This window comes from Dipteris shenzhenensis, chromosome 7 (genome assembly GCF_047967505.1).
Source record: "Dipteris shenzhenensis isolate YYH24624 ecotype China chromosome 7, Dip_SZ_1.0, whole genome shotgun sequence".
Classification (NCBI taxonomy): domain Eukaryota; kingdom Viridiplantae; phylum Streptophyta; class Polypodiopsida; order Gleicheniales; family Dipteridaceae; genus Dipteris; species Dipteris shenzhenensis.
The window spans coordinates 16,198,185-16,218,612 of NC_141602.1; the positions used below are offsets into that span (position 1 = coordinate 16,198,185).

At 45.5% G+C, this 20,428-nt stretch overlaps 1 protein-coding gene across 2 annotated transcripts in view; it reads right to left on the reverse strand.

Moving 5' to 3' along the window:
• The window catches only part of LOC147900002 (uncharacterized), a 90,034-nt gene that overhangs the window by 52,198 nt on the left and 17,408 nt on the right, over positions 1 to 20,428 (reverse strand). The window contains exons 4-5 of one of the 2 annotated variants that reach the window (XM_087376960.1): positions 14,081 to 14,140; positions 13,666 to 13,735 (exon numbers count right to left, since the gene is read on the reverse strand). In XM_087376960.1, the coding sequence (XP_087233086.1) occupies positions 13,666 to 13,735; positions 14,081 to 14,140 (130 nt within the window). The remainder of the gene's footprint in view (positions 1 to 13,665; positions 13,736 to 14,080; positions 14,141 to 20,428) is intronic. The other variant, XM_087376961.1, reaches the window with a different exon arrangement.

Here is a 20,428-nt window from a genome sequence, read left to right on the forward strand (position 1 = left end):
AAGGGTCTGTGCAAAGGGTAGAGAGAGAGCGGGGCTGAGGAGATGAGGTAGGCAAGGTGGGAGAGGGAGATGGGGCTGTGCAGGAGGGCAGAAACAAAGAGGGGCTGAGGTGAGGTGAGAAAGGGGGAAAGGACTATGGAGGAGGGCAGAGAGAAAGGGGGTTGAGGCAAGGTGGAAAGGGGAATGGAGCTGTGCTGAAGGGGAGAAATGGGGAGGGGGATGGAGGCTGTGCAAGAGGGCAGAGAGAGAGAGAAGGGGCTGAGGCGAGGTGAGAGAGGGGGATGAGGCGAGATGAACCGAGGGTAGGTCTAGTCCGTGGCAGCAGGGAATGGATTCATAAGTGGTTGAAGAGAAAGTGAGGGCATTAGACAGTGGAATGGAGAGGAGAGAGATGTCAAGGGAGTATTTGTCATGGCAAGAGAAGAGAAGAGTCAAGGGGACATTTTTGACATGGAGAGTCCAAAGGAGAAGGTCAATGGAATACTTGTGCTCATGTGAACATATTTTGACATCACTTTGCATTGATCAACCATTGTCACCTTCAAACCCGAGTGTTGCATTGCACCTTTAGGCATTAGGCATCATGTTCACAGCCATCAAGGAAGACATCCTGTAATTGCACCCCATTTATTTCTACATTCAGCCTCAGACTTTGTTGAAATGTGAGGCCAATGTAAGCTGAGCATTGGTTCGTTGTTGATCCGTCCCGATCATCTCTTGTTGGAATTTCCTGCATGTGTTTCAAGAATGCAATGGTTTGGTGCTTGATTTGGGGAGACTGGAGAACTATTCTTGGTAACATCTCTGATTGTTACTAAGGTAATATATGCAGACCTAGAAGCCACAATGAGGATGTCTTGATATTGAGATGTGGGCAAAAGAGGAGTCATAAATCTTTGTAAAGATGAAGGAAAGCATTGAGTGCTTGGTATCTTCCAAGTGCTTGGCTGATAATATTGACATAAAGGAGGATTCCATGGAGTGGCCTAGGGTTTCAGGGTCACATAGATGTTGGGGCTTCAGAAGGGGGCATTACAAGACTACACAAGGCAGATGAATGTGTTGTACATGGTTTGCTTTCAAAGAAAGCACATACGCAGGACGACGTTCTGGCATGTACTTTGTATAATTGAGTTGATCCTTTATAGCATGCTATGGGAAGAATCACCTCAATCAGGTATTACGAGATTGGAAGGTGTACATTGTTAGAACATGAAGTCAAATTGAGTGTGTTTTAGTGTGTTCTACTAGGAGTTCTAGTAGAGTTTTATGTGGTCTTTCATACTTTCTAGTTGTTTCCTTTGCTTCCGTCCTCCATAGCTCTCTTGCCTTCCTACCCTACCTCCTCTCCCTACTCCACTATGTTCCTTCATGTGGTATCAGAGCTGGCCTATCCTTTTCCCACTCTTTCCATCTCCCCATCTCACCCTTAGCCTCTTCAAGCTTGGAGTTGCCGCCATTAGTGATGGTGAAGATGAAGCTGCTGGTCCTAGAGCTCTCGTCGCGAAAACTTCACTCTAAGCTGCTGTTCCAACTAGGGCGACTGCTCTAGACCCCTTTCTCAGCAAGTTCGTGGGTTATTGTTGCATTTAGAGGAAGTTTGGAGCAACTTCATCATAGGAAATCAGCTCCAAGTAGCTCCTACAGGCTGGGTGACTATTGTATAGCCACCTTCCAGCTACTCAACAGCTCGAATCTACTTTCGAGAGTCACGGAGTAATAGCCCTTGGTAGCTTCTCCCATGGCCGACATAGACATATCTTCAGGGGCATAATGAAATATTTTCCATTTTATATATGGAGTCAATAAAGGTTCTCAACCTTGGATAGTCCTCCTAAAATGATGTTATGCTATCTATGGTGTGTGACTCCATGTCACCCTACTTTGGAGCCAGGAGAGGGATGTATTGTGGGAGCCATGTATTGGCTTTGATAGGGTCTCTTTATCAGGCCTGGCCGAGTTCCACGATGGTGGTGTATTCCTAGACCTATGACCTAGTCATGTAGCCATGCTAACACATGAGCCTCTGAGTCATGTTGGGTCTCAAGCCATGAGAGAGATTGGATCAACCTCTAAACATGCTCAGACTTTAGCCTCTAAGTTACTTGGGGTGCACAAATTAGTAGTCCATCATTGTCATGTTCTGCTCTTGGTTCCATTCCAGTAGTCCCTTACCTTTCCTCCATGGGGGGGTGTTAGAACATGACGTCAAGTTGAGTGTGTTTTAGTGGGTTCTAATAGGAATTCTAGTGGAGTCTTATGTGTGAGTGCCACGTGTCATATTGGAAGATATCCCATATACACTTTGGTATTCTAGTGTGTGTGCCTATCCTATAAAGGCTTATACTTATCACTTGTCAAATCATTCAATCTAATCAAACCTACAAGCACTTTGGTCTACATGTGAGTACTTTCTTTTGGTTCATGCTCTTTCATTATGTCGCTCATACTTTCTAATTGTTTCCTTTGCTTACGTCCTCCATAGCTCTCTTTCCTTCCTACTGTACCTCCTCTCCCTACTCCACTATGTTCCTTCATATGCCTTCCTGTAGGGCAAAAGGGGAAGTCTAGGTGATTGCTGGAAGGTGACCATGGTGAAAGTGAAGATGCAAGACATGGAATGGAAAGAAAAGTAGAAAAGCAAGACTAGGCAAACATAATGGAAAATATTGTATAATTAAAATTAAGCATTTTTTTTGTTTGTTATGCAAGAAACAAGAGCAAAATCTACCACCCTTGGATACCCATGTCCTAGTAATTTTTTAGCGGATATTAAAAGTGCAAGGCTAGAGAAGGAGAGAAGAGAGGGGCTACTCCATGCCTCGTCGGGGCTGCCCCCAAATTTTCCATAATCAGGCTAACCACAATCATGATTGGTGTAACAAGTGGAGTCTTCACTCTTGGGGTCCGAGAATCGTCAAGTTTTACAGCTTGTACAACAAACAACTCAAAAGGCGGCTACCTCTGCTTCCTCGATATCTGGTCCCACGTTGGTGTTGTAGTACCATGGCTGCTTGAGTTGTAAGCATGCATGCCGTGTTGCCTCAATGTTCAAGATGATAAGCTTGGGCATTCTCCTAGCATTGTTTGTTCTTCATCAACAACTGGTCAAGAGGAATTGAGACCCTTGTGATTCTTCTATTATCCACCACAACCTTCTAGCTATAGCACAATTGCTCTCCCTAGCAAGATCACCAAATTTGTAGTTCTTTTTACAACACACTACTAGATTCTGATTCTATCTTGAGAACGATTGCTAGCTTAACATGAAGACAGATTAGTTGACAATCAAAAGCGTAGCAAGGTTAGGTTCTCCAAATCCATTCAATGTCATTACATCTATATATTGATTACAAATTGCTACTTTCGCAGAGATACACAAAAGCATACGATATTATGAGCCTCTCATTAAATCTCTCTCACATATATATGGCAATTTGATCTTCTTAGCGCTTGAATATCACGTTGAACTCTCTACAACAATGAATGTATCATTCTCTTCTTTTCAAGATATCCCTCTTCTTTCGACCATCTTCCAACTAACTCTGATTCAAATCATGTACTAGCTATTGTTAATTCAAATCTCCTTTACAATGAATATCGCTTCATATCCACCCGTTCACATCCCAAGACAATTGCATGGATTATGCCTTTCGGAATGCTTCTCCAATCCTAGATCAAGTTCTTGCGGATAGTAAACCTCAAGGGTTGGCTATGCAATCAACACATTTGCAACGTACGTATCCCCAGGGTTCATTTCTTACCTAGCAGAAACTGAATCTTTTGCCGCTAACAATGAGCCCTTTTTCCTTTCTTGCCAAAACATGGATACTTCAATCTTACTTTTCTTTTTAGCTTCCAACTTTTTTGCTATACAGTTGGATTTGGCTTGAAACTTGGTGAAGGAAGCTAGCAATACTTTGGACGTTGGTTTATGCCAAGCCAACAACTTGTGCTAGTTACCAACATCGGAGTCCTGCCAAAATGGGCTTTATGATTGCTGCTGCTGTATTTTTTTATTTTTAGTTTCTCACAAAGAAAGACTTCATCAAGTTTGAAAGAAACTCCAATAGCAAAACTCAAGGGAGAAGTACATCATGCAATGCATGAGAAAAAAACACTATTAGGAAAAAATCAAATCCTAGAGAAAATCCAAGGATGAGGGTGAAAAAACTACCTCAATCTGTAAAACCTCTGTGCATCTAGATCTCTAAATATGCCATCCAAGGCCTCTGTGCATCTGCTGCTTTTGTATTTTTTCTCATACAACATAGCAAGACTCTCCACCTCACCTTGAGTTTGAAGGATTGTAGACTCCCATATATGAAGCAATAGAGATCCACAATCCCTAAATGTACTTATCATTATTGTAAATTTCCCTCTATATTACCTTGTGTATATCGGGCGAGAGCTCCCAAAATTTTTGGTCATAAAGTTCCTGTCTACATGAATGCATACCACTGCTGTAGATACTAGTCAAAAATAAGAGGCTAGATAAAAGTGGAAACCATGAGGTTTCAGCCCAAATGTAGGGCCTAATCATGCGTGCCCCTTACTTCCTAGGTATCCACTTCCCATCACATGGGCCTGGATATCACCTCCCAATACAAAGTTGGCAGGAATGGACCTTAAGCTCCCCACAAAGGATGTATAGAGCATGTGAGATATGGATCCTAAGATGCAATGGCCATGAACTATGCCGGACAAAGTGTTATTAATACAATTTCTCCAATGTCTTCCATATCTAAATATTAGGTTGATACCCCTACAAATCACTTGGAACCATCATGATTTGAATAGCAATATCGTGAAAATTAGTTGCTCCAATACTCCATAATTTAGTTCATTGCCTGTTACATTTGTGTCTCTTACACGTGCATGATTGTCATGTGCATGGACCGTATCTGACATATGCTTTAAGCACACAGGACGAGCTCAGGTAGCTTGGGGAGGCTAGGGGCTAGGCAGGCGTTTCTCATGAGTTGCAATGTAAGAAATCCTAGATTTACTATATTTAGAACTGTGCTAAGGAACAGAAAGGAGACTGAGATAGCAGAGAGCAAAGGAATAACTGTATTGCTTGAATGTCTGTAGGGTGGATGTGATTGTCATCCATACAATTTGGCCTCTCTTATATAGAGAGTGAAGAGTCACACATGAAAAGGTGTGAACTCCAAAGGGTATGTGCATGAAGAGGTGTGTACCCCTTGTGAAGGGTGTGACCCTTGATGAGAGGGTACATTACAATAGGAATGTCTCTTCATTAGAATGTCTCTTGTGAATGGGTTATGCCTCATAAGGAAGTGTCCCGTCGAAAGGGCAAGTGTCCCGTCGAAAGGTCATACCCTTCCACAAGTGTCCATTCATTAAACCATCCATAAGTCTAGAAAGAGAAAGGAATACGTCACAGATCGTGACATCCCCTCCCACTCAAAAGAAGACCCTGGTGGAGATAATGAACCGATGTAGAAAATATCATGGTAGATTCTGAAAATACTGCTGTAATAGATCAGGGTACTGCTGTAAGTCTTCATCGGACTGCCAAGTAGCGTCGGAGTCGTCCAGATCTCGCCAAAGAACAAGGAATTCCGTGATAAGTCGATGTCGAGTCTCTCGCTGTCGATGGTCTAGAATACGCTCAGGAATAAGGAGAACATAATCGTCTTCGATTTCTGGGACATAATCACCTGCAGGAGGAACTGCTTCATCGCCTGGAATGTACGTCTTTAGCCAAGAAATATGAAATGTTGGATGGATTTTACCCCATGATGGTGTAATTCCAATTTATAACTTAAAGGTGAATTTTTCTTGACGATCCGGAAAGGTCCATAGTATCTTGGTCGCAACTTAGGAAACACAGACTTAACCGTCTTATAGCGATGTGGGGCTACAAATAATAACACCATGTCACCAGTGTGAAATTCCAGGTGACGTCTATGTTTGTTGGCAGAGCGTTGATACCGCTCTTGCGCTTTTCGCATATGATCCCTGACTTGCAGTAGAATGTCTTGCATTTCTTGAACCAATTGATCAGCTAGGGCCACTTGATGTTGAAGTACAAAATTTGTTGGTACAATCGGAGTGTGTCCATAAGCTGCTTGGAATGGAGTCATGCTGATGGCACTATGGAAAGAGTTATTATAAGCAAACTCGAGGAGTGGTAGATACTCTTCCCAGGCTGCGAGGCGTGACTGAACATAATGTCGAAGCATTTCTTCCAGAACTTGGTTGACTCTTTCAGTCTGTCCATCTGATTCTGGGTGGTAGGCTGAACTGAACAGTAGAGTTGTACCCAAAGATTCGAACAGTGAAATCCAAAAGTGACTGGTAAACTTAGGATCTCTGTCAGATATGATATTCTTGGGTAATCCATGGTGTCAGAAGATGTGTTGTACAAAGAGTTTGGCTATGTCCGGGGCCTGTGCACTGCTTTTGCAAGCAACAAAGTGTGCCATTTTGGACAAGCGATCAACAATTACCATAATCTGAGTGTTACCTCTGGAGGATCGTGGTAGTGTTGTAATGAAATCCATGGAAATACTTTCCCACCTTTCAGTTGGAACTAGAAGAGGCTGAAGAAGTCCTGTTGGAAGTCGTCGACTTGCTTTCATTTGTTGACATGAGAGACAAGATGTAACCATGTTGATGACATCTCTTTTCATCTGAGGCCAGTAGTATGTTGCACTGAGTAACCGATAAGTCTTATTGATGCCTGGATGGGCAGCATAAGGAACTACATGATGCTCTTTTAACAAAAGACGTCGAACATCCTTGTCATGTGGTACACAGACGCGATCTTGATAATACAGAAGGTCGTCCGTATAAGAATAGGATGAGAAAATCTTTTGTTCGGAAGTCGAAGGTTGATCTTTGGAAAGAACCTGTACTGTGGTGCCGAAGTCTTTATCATTGAAATACTTTCCTTTGAATGAGTTCGGAACATCCACAGATAATGTAGAGATTACCATGGCTGATGCTAGAGGTAACCTGCTGAGAGCATCTGCAACTACATTGCGTAGTCCTGGTATGTACTCAATGGTCATGTGAAAGTTGGCCAGAAACTCAACCCAGCGTGCTTGTCGAGCGTTCATGACTGGCTGAGTAAAGATGTACTTGAGAGAGTGATGGTCTGTCTTGACCACAGAGTCGGCACCCATGAGATAATGTTTCCAAGAGCGATAAGCATGTACAACAGCAAGAAACTCCTTATCATAGACTGGATATCGGGTTTGGATATCAGAATGTTTATGGCTGTCAAAAGCAATAACTCTGCCTTCTTGCATCAAGACTGCTCCTGTAGCGATGTCGGAAGCGTCGGTCATGACCTCAAATGGAAGATTTGGGTCAGCAATAGCCATAACTGGTGTGGTAGTGAGTGCTTGCTTGAGTTGTTGGAAACTATACTCTATTTCGGGAAGCCACTGAAAAATTGCTGTGCTTTTCAATAATTCGGACATAGGAGCTGCGATTTCGGAAAACTGATATACCTTTGTATGGTAGAAGTTTGCCAATCCGAGAAAAGAGCGGACATCATGAACATTCTTAGGAGTAGGCCAGTTTCGGATTACCTCGACCTTCTTGGGATCCACAGAGATACCTTGAGCGGAAATAACATGTCCCAAATATTCAAGTTGGGTCTTGAAGAACTCACTCTTCTCAATGTTGATGTAGAGAGAATTTGCACGGAGAACTTCAAAAACTTGGTGAAGATGTTGTTTGTGCTCATGTAGGGATCTGCTGAAAACGAGGATGTCATCGAGGTAAACAATGACGAACTTATCGAGGAAAGGCCTGAAGATGTCATTCATTAATGTCATGAATGTGGCCGGGGCATTGTTTAACCCAAAAGGCATGACCAAACATTCATAGTGTCCATACTTTGTACGAAAAGCTGTCTTGTATTCATCGCCTTCTCGTATACGAATTTGATGATAACCTGAACGAAGATCAATCTTGGAGAAGTGTGTTGCATGTAGAAGTTGATCGAAGAGGTCATCAATGCGAGGCAATGGATACTTGTTTTTGATAGTGAGCTTGTTGAGGGCTCGGTAGTCGATGCAGAGGCGCATAGACTTGTTCTTTTTTTCCACAAGTAATACAGGAGATCCGAAAGGGCTGCGACTGGGCCGAATGTGACCTTTGTCGAGTAGCTCGGTGACCTGTCTTTGGATTTCTGCATTTTAAGTATGAGAAACCCGATAAGGAGGCTTCGACGGTGGATTACTGCCGGGAATAAGTTCAATTGGGTGATCCACTGGTCGTCAAGGTGGTAACTGCTTTGGCAATTCCTGTGGAAAAAGATCCAGGTAAGGCTGGAAAAAAGGTTGGTTGAGGTATTCAGGAGGATCCTTTATTGGTGTCTCCTCTACTGCCGTAACCAACAGAAGTGAAGTCTTTGCTTGGCGTTTACGAACCCACTTCTTTACTTGTAGGGCAGAGGCAACTGGGGTTGAAGGAGAATCCCTAGAACCAGTTAGCTCAATAAGTTTTCCCTGGTGGACAAACTGGATAGTATGGCTGCGAAAACTGATTGATGGATCATAGTCGTAGAGCCATTGTTGTCCGAGTATGACATTGTACCGAGAAAGAGGCATGATGTCGAAGTTCAACTTGTCCGTATAATGTTGGATGCGAAAAGACAAGCTTTTGATCCTGGTGTTGCACAAGAAAGTTGTTCCATTTGCGAGTTCAATCTGATAGTCCATGAGACTAGGACTAGTGGTCAACCGAAGTTTATCGACCACAGAACTGGCTAGGAAATTATGAGAACAGCCACTGTCGATGAGGATGGTGACCGTTGTTCCACGAATCGATCCTTGAACACAAAGTACTTGAGTGGCCAGGGAAGGTTCGGGGTTGCTGGCAAGGCTCAGGTGGATGGTATTCGCCATTCGAACAGCTTTGCCTTTCTTGTCTTGTGATGAGGTAGCATCTTCTTTTGGGGAAGTGCTTGGTTCCATATTAGAATTTTGCTTTGGTCGCTTGGGACAATCGAACCATCTATGGTCGCCTGTACAGATGGTACAAAGTCCTTTTGAGCTGGAGTTGTTCTTCTTGTCAGTGGCCGCACCTTTATGTTGGGGCTGTCGGTAATGACTTTGTGAAACACGATCCTTGGGGGAGTGCTTCTGTTGGAATCCAGCAAATGATTTCTGAGGCTTCTGGGGATCTTGAGACTGTCGCTGACCTTGATTACCGAAGTTTTTGCGAAACCTGGTGTTATCTTGAGGGCGAGCACCTTTGGCCATAGGAGAGTTCTGTGTGCGATTAGCACTCTGCTTCCCGGTGTTGAGGAAATCTGTAATGCGCTCCGCGTAAGCAATAGCGCCATCTGTGGTGGTGATATTGGCTTTAAGAACATCAATGCGTAACGAGGGTTGTAGGCCTGAGATGAAGGCATGAAGGCGATCATCCTCAGTTAAACCATCAATCTCTAGCACCAATGTGGTGAACTGAGAGATATAAGAAGACAGGGAACCCGTTTGCTCCAACTGTCGAAGTTTTGATCGTGCTTGGAAGTCCGCATTGGCAGGTACGAACTGCTTACGGAGCACGTGTTCAAAACGTTCCCAAGTTAACACACTTTTTCCGTCCTTTAAGCGTCTTTGCCACCATAGAAATGCTGTATCCTTCAGGAGGGAGGCTGCCAAGGTGATCTTTTTGCCTTCCGTGAGGTCAACAGTGTCAAAATACATGCGCATTTTAGCGAGCCATTGGTCAACAGTTCGGCGATTACGTTGACCAGTGTAGGCTTCCGGAAGTTTGACGTCAAGTCGCTTTGTTTTGGAAGCTTGAAGTAATCGGTAGAGAGTACGCAGTTCAGTATTTTCTACCTCGGGGGGGAAAGAATCCGCATCGTCGTCGGGTTGCGTCACCTCGTCCTCTGTATGTGCCGGACTTCGAGAATCTTGGAGTTGTTGAACTTTTTGAACCAAGTCAGAGATGCTATCCTGAAGCTGAGATATTTGAAGTTGCAATAGAGATTCACTTTGGGTGTTGCCTTCAGGGGTCTTTTTGGGACTTGATTCTTTAATCTCGGGAGAGGCTTCACGCGAGCGGTGCGACATGTCGGAAATCCCTGTGAGAGAGGCGCGAACTTGCGCTCTAGTTTGTACCATCCCTGAAAGAGGATTCGGGCTGCTCCCTGAGGTTGCTCATATTGGAGGGGGCAGGCGAGGCAGGATGGAACCACCCGTGGAAATCTGGTAAGGGAGGTCCTATCGGAGGTAACACTGGAGATTCTGAAAAAGGTGTTACTGCTCGTGATAAGACAGGGGTAGGTAGCAGAGTCCACGGATCTGAAAAAGGATAAGGAGCTGCTGTCGGAAGAGGAGGATATCCAGGAGAGGGAGTGCCTTCAGGATGTAAATACTGACTGGGAGAAGGTACACCCTGTAGAGGAGGATATCGGGGAGCTGAAGGAGGTGGAGAGTACCCTGGGGATGCCGAAGGTGAAGGGTAGAACTCTCTCCAAAAATGAACAGCAAACTCCTGAGGAATATCGTGTTCCGGATATCTTCGTGTCTCGTGGAACACAACCTGTACTGTGCTGAGGAAATAATGTAATTGAGGTGCCTCACGCAGAAGGTAGAGGATGTGATCCAAGTCACTCGGAGGGCACGTGACACAGAAGATCCAAGATGCAAAGGCTCCAAAATGGGCTGGCTGTGCAATTTGAACACGATATTGTGTAGTAGCAGGTGCCTGAGGTGTCCTTGAATGGCCGGGTGAATTACCAGGGGTTTCCATGCTTTAATGTGGATTCTTTCATTTGCTGTAATTTGTTAAAAAGAATCCTGAAAAAGCAGATTGGAAAGACTCCACCTAGCAATACTTTAATCTGCCAAGTAATTGCGTAGAAGAAGGCTGCAAATCGTTGTCCGGAGGTCCATGTTGCAGTGTTTTGCGAGGAGTCCTCGAGGCTGGTCTGGTCCGGGCTGTCAACGGGCTTTCTTCATTGCGAGAAGAGGCTGCAAGTGTTGCTGATTTAGCAGGAAAAGAATGGCGAAAACTGTTGCAGTTCCCTTGTTTGTCGACCGAAAGGCTGGCTGAAGCGGTGCTCCCGTTGCAGGCTGGAAAGGAGCAGGCGAGGCAACACCAACAGGGCTATAAAGGGGCAGAACCTGGCAGCGACAGAGGCCAAGGGCTGGCAGCGGAAAAAAGCAGAAGACCGGCGGCGTGCTGCTGCGTATGCAGAGGCTGTACGGACAGCGCAGGGCTGTACGGATGGCGCGAACTTCTGCGCAGGGCTGTACGGCAGGGCGTAGTCTGTACGAACGTCTGCGCAGGGCTGAACGGCAGGACTGTACGGATGGCGCAGGCTTGTACGGACTGGTACGGATGGCGCAGACTTGTACGGATTGCTGCGCAGGGCTGGTACGGAAGGTTGCGATGGCTGGCGCAGGCTGCGGGAAATCCGTACGGCTGTTTTTTGTTCTTTGTGTTGGCTGGAAGGTACGACGATTCGTTGGGCTGCCTAAGGGTTATTTGCCCCAATATTAAGTTGGGGGTTAAGTTAACCCTAGGGTAGTTAGGGTAAACCTAGGGTTAGGGGATGGGTTTAATTTTTATCCCTTTTTACCCCTCTAGGTTCCCTTTTGTAGGTACTTGGGCCTAGGAGGTGTGCCTATTCGAAGGGGTGTGACCCTTGGAATAGGTGCACCTGTTCATGAGGGGATATGTCCCTATTGTTAAAAGGGGTGTGACCCTGCATGAATAGGTATGTCCCTTTGCCCACGATGGGGTATGTCCCATGAGTGAGGAGTCGAGACTCGTCACCAAAAGGTATGTCCCATGGTGGAAAAGGCGCGTCCCTTGGTTTTGGGACAACCCAAGCACCTTAAAGGACACGATTTTGGTCGTGTCCATTCACATCAACTTGTGATGTGAGGGGGATGGAGAGGCCAGGATGACTTTAGGCGTTTAAAAATTTTACGCTCATCCTCTCCATCTCTTCCATGCACTGTGTGCACGGATGTCCTTCTAGCGGCAAAAATGTATCAGATCAGCGCTAGAAGGTGGGGGGCATTTCCTACAGGCAGGAGCGAATTTTGCTCTGATACCACTGTAAGAAATCCTAGATTTACTATATTTAGAACTGTGCTAAGGAACAGAAAGGAGACTGAGATAGCAGAGAGCAAAGGAATAACTGTATTGCTTGAATGTCTGTAGGGTGGATGTGATTGTCATCCATACAATTTGGCCTCTCTTATATAGAGAGTGAAGAGTCACACATGAAAAGGTGTGAACTCCAAAGGGTATGTGCATGAAGAGGTGTGTACCCCTTGTGAAGGGTGTGACCCTTGATGAGAGGGTACATTACAATAGGAATGTCTCTTCATTAGAATGTCTCTTGTGAATGGGTTATGCCTCATAAGGAAGTGTCCCGTCGAAAGGGCAAGTGTCCCGTCGAAAGGTCATACCCTTCCACAAGTGTCCATTCATTAAACCATCCATAAGTCTAGAAAGAGAAAGGAATACGTCACAGATCGTGACATGCAAGTGCACGGATGAGTTAGGGTTTCTGGTAGCTTTAGCAACACTGGGCTCGAGCCTATATAAGGAGCGTAGGGATTCTGTTTCCAGTCATGCAGATCAGAGCAAGCTTATCTCTTCCTTGCTGGTCTGCATCATGGATCGTGTTGCGGATGCACACGTGCTTTCTGGCGTAACCCAAGACCCAGCAGTAGATCCAAGGCCCTTGAGGGCACCACCTGGTGGTCTGGAATGCCAAGCTGGCTGAGATCTAGTTGGGAGATGTGCCAGTGTGCCAGCAGCTCAACCTATGGCTCGGAGGGGACATCCTAGTCCTAGATGTCATGGTTGGGTGGATACATGCATCCATCATTGTTGTTCTAAGGTTATTCAACATGCTTGTTTGCAGTTCCGGATTCTCAGCAGTGCCGGGGTCGTGCGAATGACTTTGTTGTTGGACAGCAATGATAGTTCTATTCAGACCTTTTCTTCTGTCAATTTTGCACATCTTGTCTATGGTGTCATGTGGCTTCAATCTCACGTCTTGCTCGTTCTGGAATGTGAGGATGGCTTCACTTAGATCCACCTTCTTCAAGCAGTATCGATCACCATGCTCATAATAGGGCCAGTTTGGTATGTGGATACATAGACTAAAAGAAGTTCCAAGGACTTGTAAGTACCCGAAATTGCCCCAAATTTTAATCAGATATAGTTATGAGGGCTACAGCACCTTTGAATTAACACAAAACATCATCTATTGACTAGAGTTAAACAAGTGTAAAAACAACTGCATTAATTTTGGCTAAACTTTGAGCTATCTAGAAGCTTGAACAGCCCACCGTGAGCTACTAATATTGGGCAAGGTATCTTGACTTAAGACACAGCCGTCTCTATGCGACCATAAATGAGATCCACAATACTGCTCCAATGGACTTGTGTGGTGTAGATGATTTGTAATGCTTTACTGAAGGGCCGTGGATCAAACAGGAATGCTTGATGGGAAAGTCTTCTCTGGTCCACTCAAAAATGAACCTACTTATTGAGATGAACAGTCAGATAGGAATGTGTCAGTGCCGGAGGAAAACTTGCTAGGGCACATAGTATGTCAAATAGGACTGACACATAATTACTGAAAGAAGGAATTATTGAAAATCTTATTACAAAGACACAGACGAAGTGTTCAAATCACACCTGGGTAGATAATCTCCTTATCTCTTGATTCAATATGATGCTCAATAAAGCTAAGTCCTCATTTCCCCTCCTACAAGCACAAACGTCAGCTTGTCAAAAAAACAATCCTTGATGTTAACATGTACATATTTTTAGCGTGTAAATATTTCTCTAAAAAATATCTATAACTACGTGTGCAGAAATATTGGGAAAAAAGCTGATTTGAACACCAACAGCATAGAAAAAGTATAATCTAAAACATTTTAAAAAAAAACTAGATATATTAGGTATTAGGCTCATTTTATAAACCAATCCCATAAAAGAAAAATTAATAAGAATCATCACATTCTGCTAGAAATATGTCTTTCTAGCATGTTGATTAGATTCTTTCCCCCAATACCAAATGTCTTCAACATGGCTTAACATCAGAAATCACCTGTTGACAAATTTCAGCTCGACTTCATCCGCTGCTCCAAAAATGTGCTTCCGAAATAGTCTGTAATAATGCAAACCCCAGGATCAATGCCGCTTAGTTTCTACCCACCTCAATGAACTCCTGCATTACATATATCTTATACAGGCTTAAGTGTGTCCAACCATAAAAACTCAGTAAATTCCAAACTAGTTAAGAAAGGCGGAGAGCGGGGGGGGGACACAGAGAGAGAAAGAAAGAAAGAAAGAAAGAAAGTTTATTAAAGTCTTCGGAAGACCGATGGATCTATGAGACTGCAAAAAAACCTGAATACAATGAGCTGTGGTAGTGCAGCTACTAAACTAGCATCCACACCAATGCAGAATGCAATAAAATGCAAAATGGCAGTACTAAGTCCTAAGTACAACATAGTCAGACTATATATATATCAATCTCAGCATCATCGTCGGCATCATCATCATAACCATCATCATCATCATCGTCAGCAACAGGACATCAGGATGGATGAGGCTGTGGAAGCGCAGGCATGAGGTCAGCAATAGAACGATGTCGCCCCCTCAAGGATGCAGTCCTGGTACGTCTCCTGGTCGTAGCTCTGCGTCTAACCAAGGCCACTGTGACTCCCGTCGGTCGGGCTCCGCGACCCTAAACAAGGAGGGGATGTCCCCAAGTGTGATCTGTGAATCAATCCTCTGTCTAAGCTGTCGGGTCACAGTCTCCGGGTCACGGTCATGTCGAGGTCTCGCCTCATGGGGGTCTATGTGATCTCGCTGAAAGAACTCCGTGATAGAGCTCTGAGAGGTATCAGTCAAGGAAGAAGTCTGCTCCTGTCTCCGTGCTCGGAGTATCCTATCTCAGTGTCGGAGCATCTCATGAATGAAACCAACCAAACATCGCTAGTCTGGGTAGGAGAGGACACGAGCCAACATCCCATAACTATCTCTGAAGAGGCAGTAGAAATGCCCTCGGATCTCATAGTAAACAGGACACCTGAAGATGAAATGCCCCTCTGTCTCAACCTCCTGCATGTCACACAGTGCGCATATGCGCCTCTCCCTGGGTAACCGCTCTACTCGGCTGCTCTTGATACGAAGTCTGTGTGAAGAGACCTGGAACTGCCCAAGGGAGATACTCAACGAGTGGGATAGGTGAATCTGCGTGTATCTTGGTGGATCAATGAACCCCCCTGCTGTGATATGTAAGAAGTGATCTCTATAGAAGCCCAGCTTCACTGGAAGATCACTCGGGCCCAACCAAGTTCAGAATGTGTGTAGCCACCTGATGGATAACCTGGTTGACCTCGTGTGATAGGAGGGGAGAGAAAGGAGCATCCATGCTGTACTGGAAAGGGGGTAGTCTGTCCATGTGGAGCCCTAGTCCTACAAACCATCTCTCTGTGCGTGCATACCAACGCCTCTGATCTCCCCCTGCTGTAAGTGCCATAGAAGAGGACAGTGCTAGCCATGGTATCTTGCTATGCCCGGATGTGTAATCCCCATACTCCCTGACTCGGTACAGATATGTAATGACCTGAAATGCCGCATCTAGCTTTAATGAGGGTGACCCAAACTCCGCCCGAATGATCTGGGACGGATGGCTTACCATGGATCATCCGTAATAACATAAGAACCTGTAGCCGCTCCACCCTAGCCCACTCTGAATCCAACAAATCTGGCTCCCAACATGGGCTGCCATACATCCCTGCAAAGCAGACCAAGGAGTCAAAAAGCAACCCTTTAGTCCATGGATCCTGAAAATGAGAGCGGAAGCACTATCTCTCAAGTCTAGCCAATGAAGCATATCCTCTATTTAGGCACGCCTGCATCACGGGTCTCATGGTGAAGGTGGGTCCGGAAAAGATGACCCCCAGATAAGTGTATGATCAAACTACCTCAACAGGGGACCCCTCAAAAGTGAAATGCTCATTGCGCATGACAACTCGGGATGTATTGAAGATCATAGCCTTGGTTTTACCCAAGTTGACCTTCAAATCATGAGACTCGCAAAAGGACTGTAGTGTGTCAAGGTGTCTCTGGAGCCCCTCTGCTGAGGACGACAAGAGAGCCACGTCATCTGCATAAAGTAATATCCGGATCAGCATGCACGCGAGAGAGCAACCTACCCCACCCTGTGCCTACATCATTGTCTCGAGCTCGTCAATGTAGAGGCCAAACAAAGTAGGTGATAATGGGCACCCTTGTTTGACCTCGATAGTGCTCACGATCTCATCTGTCCATCCAGATCATGTCCGAACTCTGCCTGAAACTCGTTCATAAAGTGCCATGACAGACCAAATGATCTCTTGGTCGTAACCCAGATCCTGTAGGCGTCGTAAGAGACGGGCTCTCAGAATGGTGTCAAATGCTTTACAGAAGTCCACAAAGCAATAGTAAACCCTCTGCTTCCGTGTCCTTGCCTCCTCGATGATACATCTGAGCGCGAGAATGTGGTCCATGGTCCCATGATCCCACCTGAAACCAGCCTGTCCCGCTGCTCTTGAGTCCTCGACACTCTGTAAATCTGCTAACCTCAGAATCAAGTACTGATGCATAAATCTTGGACATGACATGTCCAATCATGATGGTCCTGTAGTTCTCCGAGTTCATTGGATCCCCTGCCTTGTGAATGGGTGAGATAGTGTTGAAGGTTTCTCTGGATTCGGATCCGACACATGGATAGCCGAGATTTGTTTATCGCAGTTTGCTACTTCTTCCCCGAGACCTCTCGCTTTGCCAGAGATATTCGAGGGGAGGATAAGACATCCCCATTTGCTGCTCTTTATCAGTCCATTGTTGACTTCTCCAGCCGCGGGGAAGTCCTCCTAGTTGGGGACTTCAACGCGAGAACAGGCACTTGTTAGGTACCACTCCTTGACTTCAGGGATGATTCCACTCTACTGCTAGACATTGACCTTGAGGAGGCAGGTATGCTACGAGTTTCAGCTGACAGACGAGGACCGTTCACATCCTATGGGTAGGTCCTATTAGACCTCGGCAGGACGCATGATCTCATTATCTATAATGGTCTTGATAGATTATCTATAATGGTCTTGATAGAGGGCCCGCATCAGGTGGCTTCACTTGTTTTCCACATGGGGGAGGCTTCAGTGTTGTGGACTATATCATGCGATCCCCTGCCTTCACATCTCAGACTTTACCGTAGCACCTCTCCCTCCAGGAGCTAACCACACCAATCTTTTCTTTAGCATTTCTACCCCCTGCCGCTATTAGCCGGAAAAGAAATCAAGACCAGAGGTTAGAGGCTAAGCATGGCGACGCTCGAGGGCCATAGAGGAAAGGAGAACGTGAGGGCAAAACGTTATCATGGGAGGGGAAAAGGAATTAGAAGGGGAGGGAATGAAGAGGGCGACTATGACACAAGGGGAAAGGGAGAGAAGGAAGAGAAGCATGTACATGATGGGAGGAGGAATGTAAAGATGGAGACATCAAGGGAAGAGGACCATGCTTTATTTTGAAAGGAAGGGAAGGGAGAAATCAAAGTACTAGCTAGGTGGCTTTACAAGAATGAGCGTGTCTCATCAAGGAATAGCTCCCTCGTTTTATAGCCAAGAGAGAGGGTCTCTCCCAAAACCCCAGAGCTATCTCTGAAGAAGCAGTAGAAACGCCCTCGGAGCTCATAGTGTTGGGGTAAAGGCACATTGCCACCCTTTAAAAGTTATGACCCCTATGACTGTCTTAAGACAGTCATAGGGTGAATACCTAATCCTAATAAAACCTATGAGTTTGTGGTGTGGCTCAACACATTTGACACACCCACACTTCCTTGTGTCTCTCTCTCTTTGTCTCCATCGTTCCACTCCCTCTCTCTTTCCCTCACAAGTGGTATCAGAGCCTCTACCTCTCCCTCTCATTTCGGTCTACCCCTCCCTCTACCCCTCCCTCTCCCCTCGGGCCTCGTGCGCTGGCTGCTAGCTGCTACCCGCCTAACGGTGGCCGCAGCCTACCAGGCGGGCGCAGCCAGCGCGCGCAGCACCGACTGCGTGCAACCCGTCGACCAGCTGCAAGGCAACAACCGCGACAGGTACGACCATCCGTACCGGCGGTACGAACGCCGTACAGGCAGCCGTACCGTACGGACGTGGCTGTACGGATGCCGCGACAAGCAGGTACAGGTCAAAAATTTTTTTTGGGATCCGTGCCCTCGTAGGTGCACGGTACAACAGGTACCTTGCGCAGGTACAGCAGGTACAACAGGCACATATTTTTTTTTGGGGGGAAGAAGGAAAAGAGAGAGCACTCTGCTCTGCATTCCCGGAATTTTTTTTTCAGTTCTAAAACTGTGTGTTTGAGGTACAGCAAGTACACTCGTGTCCCTCGTGCTTGAGGTGACTAGTGCCACAGTGTGTAATGGTTGCACAGTTATTTTGTTTCGGGAAGGTCAGATGCCTTAATTTGCAAAGGGCTTTTATGCTTTTCCTGAGTGCAAATCTCAGTTTTCGGGTGACAATTTCATAGGGCTTTTGCCTGGAATTGTATGCAGTGTATGCCTTGAGGCAGTGTGGAGCCAGGGTGCCCACATTGGTCTTGTTTCCGCAGTGTACTCAGTGACATTTCTTGCAGGTCACATTCTGTGTACGACACTTTGAAAATCTCACTTGAGCCACGCTTGGCCAGGGCGCATCGAGTTTACTCGGTCCCTAACTGTCCATCGTTGACAGTGCTCAAAAGATTTTCTCTTCAGTGTTTGTACGTTGGGATTTGTGTTGTTACTGTGTACACAGGGCCGTTTATGCATTACTTTGTCAGGTGAAAGTGCCACGAGAGCGCTGTATTTTGTATGCTACCTCAGTGTTGAGGTGTTTTTTCACTTGGTACAGGTGTCAAATCAAGGGGCTTTTGCCCAGATTTTGCTTGTGAGCACTTAAGTTACTGTTTGAGACCTTCAGATGCCTTTTATCCCCTTGGCAGAAGGGTGATTGCTTGGGATTTGTCCCATACTTTGTTGCAGGTTTGTGACAGGCTGAGGTGTTTGGAGCCTTTTTCAGTGGACAAAACAGTGTATGACAAGCGGTTTATGCATATAAAATCAGTGCAATACCTCATCTGAGGTGGGAGAAGTGTCCAGGACAGCAGTGTTTTGTGCTTCGTCAGATGATGATGCACTGATAAAGCACTTGTGGAACAGCTGCAGCATTCTGAAGTTACTGTTTTATGCCTATTTGAGCACGGTACAGTGTGTCAGAAGGTACAGTGACTGGAGGGAAATTTTTCTGTTTTGCTGCAGATTTTTTGATAGTAAAAAAACAGCACTATTGTGAGTGCTCCTGGCTCTTGATAGAGCAGGTTTTCTGAGAAATCAGAATTTTATTTAGTCATTTTTTTTTTGACTTACAGGGAGTCAGGCACTTTCCTTGTCTGATATGGCATCAGAGGGAAGTGAATCCTCAATACTGAACATAAAGAAATTGGAAGGGGCACACAATTATGCATTATGGGCAGAACAGTGTTTGAATGTACTTCTGCTAAAGAAGATTTCTAAGCCCATAAGGGTGAAGGGTGTCAAGCCATCTGAAATGGCAGATGATGTGAGTGGGAGGAGCTTGATTTGTCCGCAAGGGCAGCTATCATGCTTACTCTCGCTGATTCTCTTGTGTTCAATGTTCAGGCAGAGAAGACCTCTTATGGCCTATGGCAAAGGCTAGAAGAGTTGTATGCCCAAAAGAGTTCAGCCAGTAAAGTTTATTGGTTGAAGAAGCTTGTCGACCTTCGCATGAAGGAAGGTACAGCTATGACCTCACACTTGAGTGAGTTCAATGCCATCTTTACACAGCTTATTGCACAGGGATTGAACCTTGATGAGGAGTTCAAGGCTACTTTCTTGTTGTGTACCCTCCCTGAGAGTTGGGACACTTTCAAGACCACTCTGTCAAATTCAAATGTCACTCTTATATATGCTGATGTGGAGAGCTCTCTCCTTATGGAGGAGATGAGCAGGAAGAATAATGTGGGCAGCAAGTCTTCCAATGCTTTGCAGGTACAGGAAAGAGGTAGCAGAAGGGGAGATCTGCTGGCAAGTCCAAATCCCGCAGTCAGTCCCGTGGCAAAAAGGATATTGAATGCTTTTACTATGGCAAGAAGGGACACGTGAAGTCTAAGTGCTTCAAGTTTATACGGGATCAGAAAGCCAAGAAGGCTGAGACAAAGGATGCAGGCAGTGGAAGCAAAGGCAAAGGCAAGGCCAAGGCAGATGACTTGGATGCAGTGAATGTTGCAGCAGAGGACAGTGACAGTGACAGACATGATGTATTATGTTCTTCTGTTGTAATTGCACATACATTGGTTATTGATGGCCATGACATGCACACCTGGCTCTTGGATTCAGGTGCTTCTT